General features: G+C 49.6%; 1 protein-coding gene across 1 annotated transcript; it reads right to left on the bottom strand.

Moving 5' to 3' along the window:
- Positions 1-321: 321 nt before the first annotated feature.
- On the bottom strand, positions 322-10,078 carry PLEKHO1 (pleckstrin homology domain containing O1). The gene is made up of 6 exons (XM_065886005.1): positions 9,889-10,078; positions 9,058-9,204; positions 4,396-4,536; positions 3,572-3,676; positions 3,086-3,187; positions 322-1,138 (listed from the first exon to the last, which is right to left on the bottom strand). The coding sequence occupies exons 1-6, from the start codon at positions 9,916-9,918 to the stop codon at positions 434-436; spliced, it is 1,230 nt and encodes a 409-aa protein (XP_065742077.1). The 5' UTR covers positions 9,919-10,078; the 3' UTR covers positions 322-433.
- Between the last annotated feature and the right edge of the window lie 4,524 nt (positions 10,079-14,602).

The raw sequence follows: 14,602 nt of genomic DNA, 5'->3' as shown, positions 1-14,602 counted from the left end.
CACCCTCAGATTGAAAACTTGGAATGGGACACAAGAGACGCCCCACACCTCCCCCTCTAAACGTAGGAGCCCAGATACATCTTTGGGGGCAGCAGGGTATTCCTCACCACACCTCAGAGGGGTGGTGTGTGTAACACAGTCAGACTGTGCCTTCGTCACCCTCTCCCTCTTCATCCAGGTGAAAGCTTCTTAATACTGCTGTAGGGGTCACCTCCTCCCCAGATCTGAGGCAATTTAGGTCTCAGAGAGATAGATGGGGGGAAAGGAGTTTGGGAAATAAGGGCTGTAGGAGGGTCGGGCAGCAGCAAGAGCAACGAATTTGATCGTGTTTTTGTTTTCTTTTTTGACTGAGGTAAATAAAAAAGCTGTATCCTGCAACACCTGGAGATAAGAGTCTGTCCACCCCACACGTTCCAGACTCTGTCACCTTCCTCTACATCAGGCTCTTCCGGTACTGGCTATGCTGGCTGGGCTGTCTGAGGTGGGAGTCGGGGGTCTGCAGGTCCATCTGTCTGTACAGGTCCCTCAGCTCCCTGACTTCCTGGAGCACCCTCTTTGCCTGGCTCCAATTTGATGACGCCTCTCCCAGCAGCCGCTCTGTCTCCAGCAGCAGCTGTTCTGACTCAGAATCGGGAGGAGACCGAGGGGGGTCCTTGGCCTTTCGCTTCCCGTCTCCCAGTCCCTGAACCTCTGCCAGCAGCTCCTGAGTCTTCTCCAGTTTCCTTGCTACCAGGTCCTGGATCCGGGACAGCTGCCCCGGGTGGGGTGGGATGGGGGTCGGGGGGTCCTGGGCCTGCAGTTGGAGGGTGCGGGCTGCGGCAGTGTCCCGCTGAGACAGGATCTCCTCCAGGGAGGCACAGCGGCCTTTTTCTGCGGGGCTCAACTTCTTGGGTGCCTGGGGGGTGTAGGTGGCCCCTCTGTCTGGCTTTTCCCAAAGTCGGGGAAGGCCGCTTGCCCGGTCCGAGGAGGGCTGGATGCGGTCTGAGTCTGCTCTCCGCCGGCTGCCTGCCAGCTGGGCCACAGACTTGTCCAGGTCGACTCGAAAGCTCTCAGCACAGGAGGTTGGTTCCTCAGGGGAAGGGTCTTCCTCCTGGATCAGGTCCAAGGTCAGCATGCCATCCGAGGTAGAGGTTGAAGCCTGCAGAGGGAGAAGGAGGGAATGAAGGGGGTAGATTGTTGTCAGTGAGCATTTCAGGACTGACTGCCTGAAAGAGAAGCAAGCTGTGGTCATTTCCCTCCTCAACGTGCCTTCCCTGAATGAGAAGCCCCCACTCCTGACACAGCCCTCTGACTTTGTTTCCTATTTCTTATTCCTTTGATAGTGACTTAAACTTCTTTCTTTTATTTTTCTGTGATTTAAAGTAATTTCTCCTGGGGGACTTCCGTGGTGGTCCAGTGGGTAAGATTCCGCGCTCCCAATGCAGGGGGTCTGGGTTCGATCCCTGGTCAGGGAACTAGATCCTGCATGCATGCTGCAACTACGAGGCAGCATGCCGCAACTAAGAGGCAGCATGCCGCAACTAAAGACCCTGCGTGCCGTAACTAAGACCCAGCAAGCCAAAGTAAGTTAGCAAATAAATATTTTAAAAAAATACCAATTTATTAAAAAAATAATTTCTCCTGCGTGTTTCCCATATTTTCCACTTTACTACGAGCTTCCTGAAGAGTGTCTTTTTCCTCTGTATTGTGGACTCTAAGCATCAGTTGGGTTTGACACATACAGGATGCCTGGCATGGCAGGGTAACTGTCCTTTTCCATCTGTATCCTCTGAGCCGCACACCTCAACCCCCTCTGCTATTTGGACCTCAGAACTTCTTGCCTTAAAATAAAACTTGTTCTATTTCCAGAATACTGTAATTAAAAAAAAAGTGATAATGGTATTCAGCACCTTATATGTATTGATACATATGTTGTTTCAATCATTCCTCACAGCAACCGTTCAAGTGGGCATGATTACTGCCCCACTTTACAGTTGGAGGCGGGCAGCTTCAGAGTACACTGCAAAGCTAGGTTCCAGTCCAGTTCTGTCTGATTCCAAAGCCCATGTTCTTTCTTTCTTTTTTTTAAAAATTAATTTATTTTATTTATTTTGTTTTTGGCTGTGTTGGGTCTTTGTTGCTGTGTGCGGGCTTTCTCTAGTTGCGGCGAGCGGAGCCTGCTCTTCATTGTGGTGCACAGGTTTCTACTGTGGTGGCTTCTCTTGTTGGAAGCATGGGCTCTAGGTGCACGGGCTTCAGTAGTTGTGGCATGCGGCTCAGTAGTTGTGGCTCGCGGGCTCTAGAGCGCAGGCTCAGTAGTTGTGGCGCATGGGCGTAGCTGCTCCGCAGCATGTGGGATCTTCCCAGACCAGGGCTTGGACCCATGTCTTCTGCATTGGCAGGCGGATTCCTAACCACTGCGCCACCAGGGAGGCCCCCATGCTCTTTCTACTATACCTGAGTGCCTCTTTCCCTAGACACTTAGCGCTCAGATAAATGAAAGAAAATCCTTGCTCCTCTAAGTGCCTGTGATACATAATGCTGTTATCCGTCAGGATAGCTAGCCACCAGACAGTAGCTTGTGTTGCCTTGTACTGTATTCACCTCTTCTACTTTTCACTTCCCTTGTGGGTATATCTCATTTTCCCCAAAGGATGATACATTTATTGAGGGCAGGACTTTCAAATTCACAGTAGGTGCTGACTAAATATTTTTGGTTTGGAGGAATCAAGAAAGGGAACAGGGTGGAGGGACTTCCCTAGCCTTTGACCTTGGTACACAAATGCCTCTGGTGGGCTGTCTGAGATACAGTCCTGTCTGAGATGAACTGACATGGAGTTGGCCCTTCAGCAATTTTTACTTTCTTTCTTTTTTTTTTTTTTTTTGCGGTACACGGGCCTCTCACTGCTGTGGCCTCTCCCGTTGCAGAGCACAGGCTCCGGACGCGCAGGCTCAGCGGCCATGGCTCACGGGCCCAGCCGCTCCACGGCATGTGGGATCCTCCCGGACCGGGGCATGAACCCGTGTCCCCTGCATCGGCAGGTGGACTCTCAACCACTGCACCACCAGGGAAGCCCAATTTTTACTTTCTTATAGTCTTACATACCACAGCCATTAGGTGTCCCCGAGTTGGGGGGCGGCGGGAGTGCTGGATTTTTGCCCTGTCTCGAGTTGGGTGTGCGAGATAGCTGTCCTCCTCAACGGTGACCTGAAGAGATGCACTGTGAGTCATGGGTGCTATTTGGAGACTCTGTCCCAACCCAGCTTCCCCTGAGGCCTGAACATGCCTGGACTGGGAAATAATCCCACCTCATGAACCGTTTCTGGGCAAATCCAAGGGCAAGGGATGTATTGGACATGAAGGGGCTCCTTAAGCTGGCCCAGGGCTGGCCCATGCATCAGAAAGTGGGGAAAGAGGAGGTGGCAGAAAAGACTTAGAAGTTAGAAGGAGAATAGAGTTTCAAAAGGGAAATAAAGAAGCAGAGCTGGCAGGGAGCTAGTAAATGGGGCCCACAGCATCCTCTTCCCTCTTCAGTGAGTCATTCTGCTCCCTCTGCCTCAGCGTCCCCTTCCCCACAATAAACCTCCTGACCTCATCCAAGATGCGGTTCTTGGCGCGAGTGATGGCGGAGTTGAGGGCGTTGATCCATGATTCCTTCTCTTCCGGACTCACTGCCAGGAAGATCAAGTTGGGTGCCTGTGAGGAGAAGATTCTTGTTTCAGTCAGGGTTTTACATTTGGCCTCACCTTGACAGTGAAGAAGTAAGAAATTATAATCTCATTCTCTTAGACCCAGCTCTTGGAAGGAGAGAGATTCTACTTCTGGAGTCATCCGTAACTTAAGGAAATCAGCCTCTATTCCTGCAAAATGCCATTGCTTGGAGGCTGTTTTAGAAATGACCAATGAGGAGCTTAGAAGGGTACCAGATATTAATACGGCACTGGAGATAATTAGAGGAGGTTTGGGAAAGGACAGGTACTAAAATAAAGATCTTTAAATGTTCGAAGAAATAGAATGTGACAGGAATGGCTTCCCTGGGTTTCCTCAGACAAGAGAAATTAGATTCAGAATTTCAACCGCCTATCACAGTACAGGGAAAAGTGGCTGTCTCCCAAGAGGGGTGTGTTTGTGTATTTGTGTGTGTGTGTGTGTGTTAGACAGAGAGAGACAGAGAGAGGGAGAGAGATATGATCTTTGTGGCTGGACAGTTTAAAGGCTGGCTTGCCTGGAAGGAAGGAAATGGCCATGATATTCTCAGGTTAAATAATAAAAGCTGGCAGGAGAGCAATAATTCAGGGCCTCTGAGCCAAGAGAGCTGAGAGAGAGAGATCCTGAAGGGGCAGGTGCTCTCCTCTGCTCCCCACACCCCTGACCTGGTCGATGTTCTGGTGGCCCAGACGGCAGGCGGAGCGTACCGTGTTCCCAGGCTGTTTGGAGTGGGCAAGAGTGAACTTGCTATGATTCTTCTTGCTCCTGCTCTTGGATTTCCGGAGCTCTTCACACTTCTCATAGTCACTCAGGTCAAACACCTCTTGAACATTTTTCTCATCTTTTACCTAGGGGAGGGTTGGAGGTGAGGTGCTGAGGATAAAATTACTTAGTCCCTTCTCCCAAATTGTTAGTTACTGACCAGTCTTGGGAACCAGAAGAAGCCTGAGAGGGGAGGGATGACAGGTTACGGAAAGGCTGTCCTACCCAAGGCCCACAGAGGCCCGACAGTCGGGGGCAGCCCCCCATGTCCTGATTCCTCAGGTGGGTTTCCATTTAAACCCCTTGTCCCCACTCCCCTCAGCCAAGCTACCATTTCCAGAGCCCCAGTAGGTCTCTCTTCACTGTGACTCCCACTTTGTCCTTCAAAGGACATGGTTACAGGGCTAACAGTTTAATCCTATCATCCTGAAGTAAGCAAGACCCAGATGGCCCTTGATTGTCCAGAGGGAGGAGGTAAAGGCAGGGTCAATATCAGGGGATGTCTGGAGGGAACGAAGGGCTGCCTCCGCCCTCCGCTGTCCTATGTTTATGCTGTTGCCTTCTTATCCATCCCATTATCCCCTGGCTCCTTCCTTAAATATATACTATTATGAAGAGACTGATCTATCTCCTTCTCAGAAGCTTCAGCACCATAGGAACAGCAGCCCCGGTGTTCAGTTTGTTGAGTTTGTTCAGACAGGGTGAAAAACACACCTGTAGTTCCTACCCCTCCTTCTTCCTCCCAAGGTACCGTGACAACCCAACCCAGCTCCTGTGGGCTTGAGAAGCCACTTAATCATCCACTGCTCTCTAGGCAAAGATGCATTTATACTCTCCCTGGAGGACTACTTGGAAAAAAGTGTTCTGCTACCTGTTTCCATGATTCCAGTTTGAGCCCTTACTGCCAGGAAGTTCTTCCTTGTGTCTAAACTGAGCCCTTCCTGCTTGTAGAATCCATCTTGCACCCGGTTCCACTCTCAGCATTTCTATCCATCATTTGGCTCTTAACTCTCTTGTTGAATGTCTAATCAGAGACCACAGTTCCGTCTACATCCTCCAACCCCAACCAGCCTTTTATGAGTGCCACAAAGCAAATTCTACTAACATTTCTGCCAAGGTCCGTTTTAAACTTCTCAGGGTTTTTTCTCCTCTCCCCTAAGGTATTCCCATAGCCCCAATCCTCTGAAGCTGTGATTTGGCTTGCAAGAGGAAAGAAGTCTTCATCACTGGCCTGGACGGAGCAGCCTGTGATTAGAAAACCCTTTCACCCTCTGCTACTTGCGCCTGGGATTGGAAGACCCTGTGGAATGAGCTGTTCAGGTTTTCCTGGGATGAGAGATGAAAACCACCAGCACTTGTCTTGTTAAAACTAAACAGTCAAAAGTAGCCTCATATGTTCCTTGGACGACATCTACCCTCTCTGACTGGAAGTATTTCACAAAAGAGTCCCCACGTCTCAAGGTCTGAAATAGGAATTGTGTGCCTGGAGGTGACTTCATTTATCCGCCTGGTTCTCTCTTCCATCCCCCAGCCGATCTCTGCTCTTGCATCTGCCTATCCTTCTGACTTGGCGCTGGACCCAGGGGGCTGACACAGACTCATTCAGGTGAATGGCTGCTCATACACCCACCTTTTTCCTCCAGGGCTCTCCCCTATCCTGGGCTCCTGGGTTTTGGACTAGGAAGTGACCAGAAGCCTTGAAGGCTTGTAGGTGAAAGTGGACAAGATGCTGGCAAGGGGTGTCCCAGAACAATTCCCAGAAACATGGAAGCAGGGATGCTGGGTGATGCATCACTCCTCTTCCCCTCCTTCCTCAGAGCTGAGACTATCAGCAGAGGCCAGAAATCTTGGAGAGGAAAGTGCTGGGTGTGTGTATGTAGCCAGGGGAAAAGAGTTACTTGTTCTGTTTTCCTTAGGGGAGGGGAGGAGAGGGGAACGGAAGGGGAGGGGAACAGAGGGGAAGGGAAGGGAAAGGGAGATATTCTGGCTTGGACATGACTGATAAGGAGCTCTGGGGAGCAGAAGACATTGACAGAGGTTAGCCCCTCATAAGGCAGGGGTAGCAGATGGGGTAAAGCAGTGAAACAAGCATACTCCAGTGCCCAGGGAAGATGGACAACTCCAAGACCCTAGTTCTCCACTGTATTGTTTTTGCCCATCTAATTCCCACAGTCTCATTTATAATTACCACCCACAAAAGTCAACCCTTTCCCCTGATTCTTTCTCCTTAGCCCACAGAAAGGAATTTTTCCCATGCTTGCCAAAAAAAAGATGCCTTGAACTCAATTTCCTCTACCATGAGGTCTCCCTAAGGTCTAGTTTCTGTTCCTATACATCAGCTCCATGATCATAAGGTGCCCTTTGACTAAGAATGAAGAAAATGATTATTAACAACAAATACAGAAGGATTTCTTTGGTGGGGGCAGTTGCAAAAAAAATACTGGTGCAAATCCTAGGGGAGAGGGTTAGGGATTTCCTGCATTAACATATAAATTACTGGGACTTCCCTGGTGGTCCAGAGGGTAAGACTCCTAGCTTCCCAATGCAGGCACTGGGGTTCAATGCCTGGTCAGGGAACTAGATCCCGTGTGCATGCTGCAACTAAGAGTCTGCATGCCACAACTAAAGATCCCACAGGACACAACAAAGATCCTGCGTGCCGCAACCAAGACCCAGTGCAGCCAAAATAAATAAATAAATAAAATTTAAAAAGCCCATGTAAATTACAAACATCATACTATATTTAAAAAAATCTTGACTCTGTTGGCTCTGGAGCTTTTGGGAAGTGGACAGAATAAGGCCTATAGTCCTTGATCAGTTTCACCTTTAACCTAGGCCTTTGTAGCGTGGAAACTGGCCCCAAAGAAGAGTACTACCAATAGGCTTGTTCCCTATTTTCCTATGCCTTTCTCAGCAGTGGGCAGTTGGCCCCATGATCGGTCAGATGCTCCTGACTCACAGGATAGCAGACATCCTAAGCTGCAGTCATTCCATCCTTTCCCCTGTCTCAGTACCCCTTCCTCCACAAACAAGGGTCAACTACGCTCTTTTGCCCCCTGACTCTGTTCTTTGAACAAATACAAACAAGAAAAAGATGTCTTGTTCCTTCTACCATTTCCCTGATCACATGTTTTCCCCACTGACGTGTGGGAAGTTCTCCCTGATTGCTACTAGAGTTTTCTGCCATTATGGAGTTCAGGGAAGACAGGAGATACACTTTGACACTTGCCTAAGAAAAAAAAAAAGCCAAACCCCCTCCCCCCCCCCGGAAAGCCCACACATTGTGGAAAAACCTTGGGTAGGATTTGGGGTTGGGTAGAGGTGACCATTAAAAATAAATTCTCCTGTCAAAGTGTTTTCTCACCTCACTCCATCACCAAGTTCTCAGTGTAAACAGCAAGGTTTAAATACCCTTATGAGGGATCTCTTTGGCCCTGGCACAGCTTAGTTCTTTCTTAGCTGCCTCAGTAGATGTCCTGTTCAGATGAATACTTTCTCTAGGACTGCGCATGTGTCTATTTCAATACCATAAAAGGATTTATTTACCTAAATATAGTCTATGCAGAAAGCAGAAGAGGTTAGAACTCAGGGAGGACTTCGCCGTTAGCCCTGGGTGAGGGGGCGGGTGGAGGGTCATCCTACCAGGGGAACTCAGGACAGTCTCCTAGGCAATGCTGACACAGTCGCAGAGGTAGGGACTGGAATGACTTCTAACCTACGGAAGGGCAATTTCAGTTTCTCAATATTACTATGTGTCATTTATCCCATGAATTAGATATAACAGAGAGAGTAATCTGGATTCAATATGTGGGCTCAGGTTCTGACCCAATGTGGACTGTGGTTTTCATTTTAACTATAGCCCCAAAGACACAGACACACAGGGATTCGTAACTCCATTCTCCCTTCTGCTATAACTGGTGGGGGGCAGCTGGGCAGGAAGGAATGGAGAATGAGTTCCCTGCTTCTTTTTTTTTCAGTGGAGTGGGGATGGGGAACAGAGAACATGTTGGTTAGGGACACTGGCTTCAACAGAAATCACTGCCACTTACAAATACTCTCCCTGAGGCCATGCGAGACTGATCCTGGGTTGTATGTGTGTTTTCTGTGATTCAGGGCAGCTGCACTACTGATATGACTTGTATATGTCCCTGTGAGAGACAGGAAAGGGGAGGCTAGCTGGGTTGGGGTGGGGAGGGCAGGAAGGAGTGGAGAATAAGCTGAACAGTGTTTCAGCAGCAACAGCAAAGAAAAAATAATCCTACGGTCAGCTAGAGGCCAGGATAGGGTGGGGGCCAGCAGGGGACACTTAAAACTTTTGGGACATTCTTGGGAGGGTGTTATCATGGTTGTCAGAAAGGTATTTCCAAAGAAAAATTTTTAAATAAGATGCAAACCCAACTTCTAATTCTAACTCCAGTCTCCTCATTAAAGGGTGACCTTTCTCTGCAGATAAGATGGGGGTAGAGACCAACCAGACCGCTGAAGTAGCTTTTGGAACAAAATGAGGAATGAGGTAAGGGGGAGATGAGAAGTAGATAAGACCCCTGCGGAGAGACAAAGTGGGGACTATGAGAAAACAGGGATAGTTAGCGGCAAAGGGCACCTACCTCTTTTTCGGAGATGTAGAGCTGGTCCCCTTTCAGCACCACGTAGCGGTTTTTCCAAATCTCCCTGAAAATCCCTTTCCCGCAGAATTTCCGGACCCAGCCGACCTTCTCAGGCGGTGCAGACTGATGATTTCCATCCTGAGGCCCCTGCCCCCCGAGCCAGATAAGAACCAGACGATTAGGTGATTACAGCTTTTTCCTCCTCCCGTTTCGTCCCCAGCGCCCTCCTCAGTCCCCGGTCCCCTCCTTCCCGCGTCCGCCCCGCCGCAGCTGGAGTCTGGGAGACCCGCGTTCGCTCCCCACTTCTTCAAAGCCTTTCACTCCAAGGAACTCGCTTCCCCATCGCTCCCCTCCCCCTTCTCCCAAATAAACAACTGGAACTGCCAGTGGAAGGGGTGAGGGCCGGGCTGGAGCCGAGGGGTGGCCTTCGGGTCTCCGCCGAGCCCCCCGCCCCCTCCCCCAGCCTCCCTCCTCGCCGCGCCGGGATTAACGGCATTTTATTTTATTTCTCATTGTCTTCTCGCCGCTGCAGAGCGCGATGCCGGCGGCCGCCAGCCGCCCGAGGAAGGGGAGGCCGGGGGTCGGTCAGAAACTCAGCCAAGTTAACCCCCAGCCCAAGTAAACAAACAAAAGCCCCCGCCGGTGCCTCGCCGTGGGGCCCAGCGCGCCGAGGCCGAGGCTAAGGGGACCGGCGATCGGGCCACGGGCCGGAAGGAGGGGGCTGGCGCGGGGCGTCCCCGGCCCCCAACCCGGCCGCCCGCGGCCCCGACGGGGCTGGGGTCCTCGGGGCACAAAGTCAGCGGCGGGCACGGGGCGGGCGGGCGCACTCACCCGCTTGGTGGAATTGTTCTTCTTCATCATTCCGGGCGGGCGGGCGGACGCGGGCGCCGAGGGGCGGCCCCGCGTCGGGGGCCGAGGCCGCTTCGAGGGGGCTCCTGCCCAGGGGGAGGGTGCGGAGAGGCCCCCGGCGCCGCCGCCGCCGCTCCTCCCTCCCTCCCTCTCCCCTTCTTTGTAGCTCCGGTTACACTAAAGGCCGGCCTCCCTCGCGCTCGCACACACACGCACGCCCGCTCCCCGCCCCTCGGCGCCCTCCATCCCGGCGCCCACGCGGCCCGGGCCCCCGAAAGCTCCCCCGCCGCCCGCCCGCCCGGCCCGGCCCGGCCGCTCCCCCGGCCCGGCGCGCTGTGGGCGGCCCAGCCCGCGCCCCGCAGCTCCATCCACCCGCCCGCTGACGTTGCGAGTTCAGAATAAAGGGCGAATCGCCGAGCCGGAGAGAGTGCGCTCCCTCCACCCCCCTCCTTTGTTTCTGACTCACTGAGGGTGAAGAAGACAGACCTAAACCCCGCCGGAGAACGGCGTCTGGAGGGGCAGGGAGTCCGAGACTCCCACAGACCGCCGGAGCGAGAGGTGGAGCCAGAAAAGACAGCCCGGGCCGACCTGCCGAGAGAGACGGCAGGGGCGGATGGAGCGGATGATAGAGAGACAGGGAGGTTTATGAAGACCGGCGATAACCTAGATCGGGATCCTCTCCCTCTCAAAGCCAAAACAAAAACAAGAACGTGAGCTGGGAGGGCGCGTTACCCAGGACTGGCAACTGGAATTCACACTCCCTAGGTGGTACAGATAGTGGTCTGGGCAGGTCAACCGTTGGGGAAAAGTTTCATGGAGGGTACCGATGTGTAGGGCGACTCCGTGGAAGAGAAGTTAATATTAATACACATTTCTTCCAGTTTACAAAGCCTCAGGCCTTATTTGAGCCTCAGGAGAATAACCCTAAGTACGAGGTACATATTATGATCTCCATTGCACAGAGAGAAAAGTGAGATTCAGAATGGCTGAGGGATTTGCAGACACACTGTAAGTGCTGGCAGGAATAGAACTGTCTGCCTCCAGAGCCCTGGTCTGTTGGACCAAGTGGCTTTACAGACAAGCTCCAGGTGAGGCTTAAACTTCCTACTACCTGGTATCTCTCCCTGATGCACTGACACGTAAAAATTCCATCCTGTCTACCGCAATGCCCAGAGGATGCCCTAGCTGGGGAAGGCTCTGCTGATCACCCCTAAGCCAGATCTGCCTCAGAGCCCACACACCAGCATCTTGGTAACTTCATTTTTCTCCCAGTACCCATTTAACAGGAAGAGGAAAGTCAGGAAACCTAGGTTTGGGTACTAGTTTCATCACTGCCCCGTGGTCTTTGGTCAAGTCACTGAATTTCTTTGGGCCTCAGTTCCTCTACATATTAAGTAGTGACCGCCAGTTCCATCAACAAGGAAAGATAGGGCAATATATGAGATAACCCATGAAAGTCCTTTAAAAATACAGTATTGCCCTCTAGGGCTAATTACTAAATAATAATGAGCTAACGAACACATTGCCTGGCATATGGTAGGCAGCCAGTAACTTCAAAATGAATACAAATCCCTGGCACAGAGAAGCAGGAAAAAGAAAGAACCCCTTTTTTCAGAGATGTCTCAAGATAAAAGAAAATGTTGGCCAAATTAAGGAGTGGAGTGGTCTTGGCTTTTTCTGGTATCTGTCAAATAAAGGAGGGGGCTTCTCTCTTTTCCGAGGCCCCCTTTTCCCCTAATCCAATAATATTCCTCTTAACGTCTTTTCATTTACCATACTAATTAATTCCTGTATTTTAGACTCATATAGAAATGTATCCTTTCAAAATGCTCTCATATATCATTTCTTTAACTCTTTAGTGCCATCTTGTGAGGTATATATCAATAGAATAAATATTACTCCCACTTGGAAAATGAGGAAACAGGGCATGGCAAATCAACGGACTAGCCCAAGTTTACACAGCAAGTTTCTGGCTAAATAGATTAGAATCCAGGTTTTCTGACTCCAGTCTGTTTAGATTTCATACAAACACACACACACACACACACACACACACACACACACACACACACACTCCCCTTCCCACCATCTCTATTTCCCACCCTCTCTATTTAAAAAGTGATTTAAAAAGAATGAGAAAATCCAGGGTATCTTCATAAGTAAGGAAGCAAAATGTCCCATCGTACTGGTAAGAACACTACCCTGTTTGGTCTTTTGAGGGCTTGCTTGCCAGGTAGATAGGAGTGGTTTGGACTTTTAGTTTAAATAGATTCTGGTTTATGGGGAAAGAAGTAATTCATGACTTGCCCCATCTTCCTTTAGTCAGCAAATATTTGAGTATGTCCTGTATGCAAGGTACTAGGGTCCTATGTGCTATATCAGGCAGGAGCTGGAGCTTTGTGGAATATCAGGCAGAGGGACTCCTAAAAAATCAAAACCCTCCAAAGTAATTTTCAGATTCCAGAACAGATGCATGTGGGCTGGAGAACCTTCCCTGCCTATTTGCTCCTGGAGATGTTACATAAATCTCTGGTCTTCTCTCTCATTAACCTGCACCGCTGCACTGCCTCATCTTATCATCCTGCCCCTACCTTCCCTTACTTTGTCTCCCTTTGTCTTGCTACTCATCCCTCTTCCCATAAGCCATACTCCTCCCCTGTCCTGTTCTTCAAGCTTTACTTCTCTCTACCAGGTGAACCTTTTGTGGCACCTGACTTGGGTTCTATGAACTGAGACTATTTCTGAAGACCAACTTGAAAGTGAGAAATCTCAGAGTAACAACTTATGGGTTCCTTTTCTCATTTTCACAGCACTGTCTCCTCAGTGAGCTTGACATTACCGCACACACAAACCACAAAAATAGATAACTCAATGTCCTTCTTTGGTGGAGATAAGATACTGGTGGGGGGAGCTTCCCTGGTGGTGCAGTGGTTGAGAGACCGCCTGCCGATGCAGGGGACACGGGTTTGTGCCCTGGTCCGGGAGGATCCCACATGCCGCGGAGCGGCTGGGCCCATGAGCCATGGCCGCTGAGCCTGCGCGTCCAGAGCCTGTGCTCCGCAACGGGAGAGGCCACAACAGTGAGAGGCCCGCGTACCGCAAAAAAATGGAAAAAAAGCATGAGACCTTAATTAAAATGACGTTTTTAGGGACTTCCCTAGTGGTCCAGTGGTTAAGGGTCCACGCTGCCACGGGAGGGGGGCCCCGGTCAGGGAACTAAGATCCCACATGCCGCGTGGTGTGGCCAAAAGATTGAAAAAAAAAATGATGCTTTTAAAGGGAAAAAATAAAGGACCAGTAATAATGTAATCAGCTCCGTAAATCTTAAATAAAAATATGAATCTTTGATCCTTAATAAAGAAATGCCAACTTCTGGCATAAAACATCCTGAAGGCTCATTTCTTAGACTTAAAAAAATTTTTTTTTTTGGCTGCACTGCACGGCATGCGGGATCTTAGTTCCCTGACCAGGGTCCCCTGCAGTGGAAGCAAGAAGTCATAACCACTGGACCACCAGGGAAGTCCCTAGACTTCTTGATATTGTTAGCTGAGTAGGCACAATGGAAGCAGGTGAATAATGAGGAGAATGATATTAGAAAAATCTCTGTTCTTATTCTTATTCCAGAGCTCTCTTGCCAAGAGAAAGGCAAGCACAGGTAATCCTGCTTGGAGGAAGGAGGTTTCTGTTTATTTGAAAAGACTATGTAACTTGTAAAACGCTGCATTTAAAACTTGTCTCCCCTAGCCTTAAAAGTAAGGCTGCCTTACTTTTTTTATTATTAAAAAAAACAACAAACAACCAAAACAGAACAGAACTTCTTAGATCTTAGCTCTTAGCTGTAATATAGACAAAAGGCTTAGGGCTTCGCATGAGTGTAAGGTGAAGAAACAATGGTGGAGAGCTGAGAGGAATGGGGAAAAGGGAGATGGATCAGATGACCCTTCACCTCTTCCCTCTACTTCTTGAACTGCTGATTAATGTAGTGGATGACAGGAATCCAACCATTTTGTGTAGTGATTTTGTATCCCCAACTTGGAGACAGCAGTCAATCTTATTTACTATTATTAGTCAAATTTCCTTGGGTGGTTTACTATATACCTAAGTTCTGAGTGTTTTAAATGTATTCTCTCATTTCATTTAGTCCTTATGCTCCTATGAGGAGGTACTTTATTACTCTCTTTTTTTGTTGTTGCGGTACATGGGCCTCTCACTGTTGTGGCCTCTCCCGTTGCGGAGCACAGGCTCTGGACGCGCAGGCTCAGTGGCCATGGCTCACGGGCCCAGCCGCTCCTCTTTTTATAGATGAGGAACCTGAGCCACAAAGAGACTTAATAACATTTCCAAAGCCACATAACTTGACACAGATTTCAGCCTAGGCTATCTGATGCTAGAGAATGTTAATCAACATAAAAGGTCTAAAAAATTTATTACAAAGCACCAAAGAGGGACTGTGATATGATTTGAGCACACGATAATTTCCTGGTATTAATGACATTATCAGTTTCCACTGCTTTCAAGAGAAGTGAAATTGACACCAGTGGTTAAGAGTCCACGCTTCCACTGCAGGGGGCCCTGGTCAGGGAACTAAGATCCCACATGCCGCGTGGCGCAGCCAAAAGATTGAAAAAAAAATGATGACTCGTTTTTAAATGAGTCATTTAAAATAAATAGATAAATAAAAAACCAAATAAATAAA

This window comes from Phocoena phocoena, chromosome 1 (genome assembly GCF_963924675.1).
Source record: "Phocoena phocoena chromosome 1, mPhoPho1.1, whole genome shotgun sequence".
Lineage (NCBI taxonomy): Eukaryota > Metazoa > Chordata > Mammalia > Artiodactyla > Phocoenidae > Phocoena > Phocoena phocoena.
The sequence above is the reverse complement of the archived record's forward strand: the minus strand, read 5'-3'. Positions and strand labels throughout refer to the sequence as shown.

Coding starts and splice junctions, on each gene's coding strand:
- PLEKHO1 (XM_065886005.1), bottom strand. CDS start 9,918: ATGATGAAGAAGAACAATTCCACCAAGCGG. Junction 9,205..9,888: donor AGAACAATTCCACCAAGCGG/GTGAGTGCGCCC, acceptor CTCGGGGGGCAG/GGGCCTCAGGATGGAAATCA. Junction 4,537..9,057: donor TCTACATCTCCGAAAAAGAG/GTAGGTGCCCTT, acceptor ACCCTCCCCTAG/GTAAAAGATGAGAAAAATGT.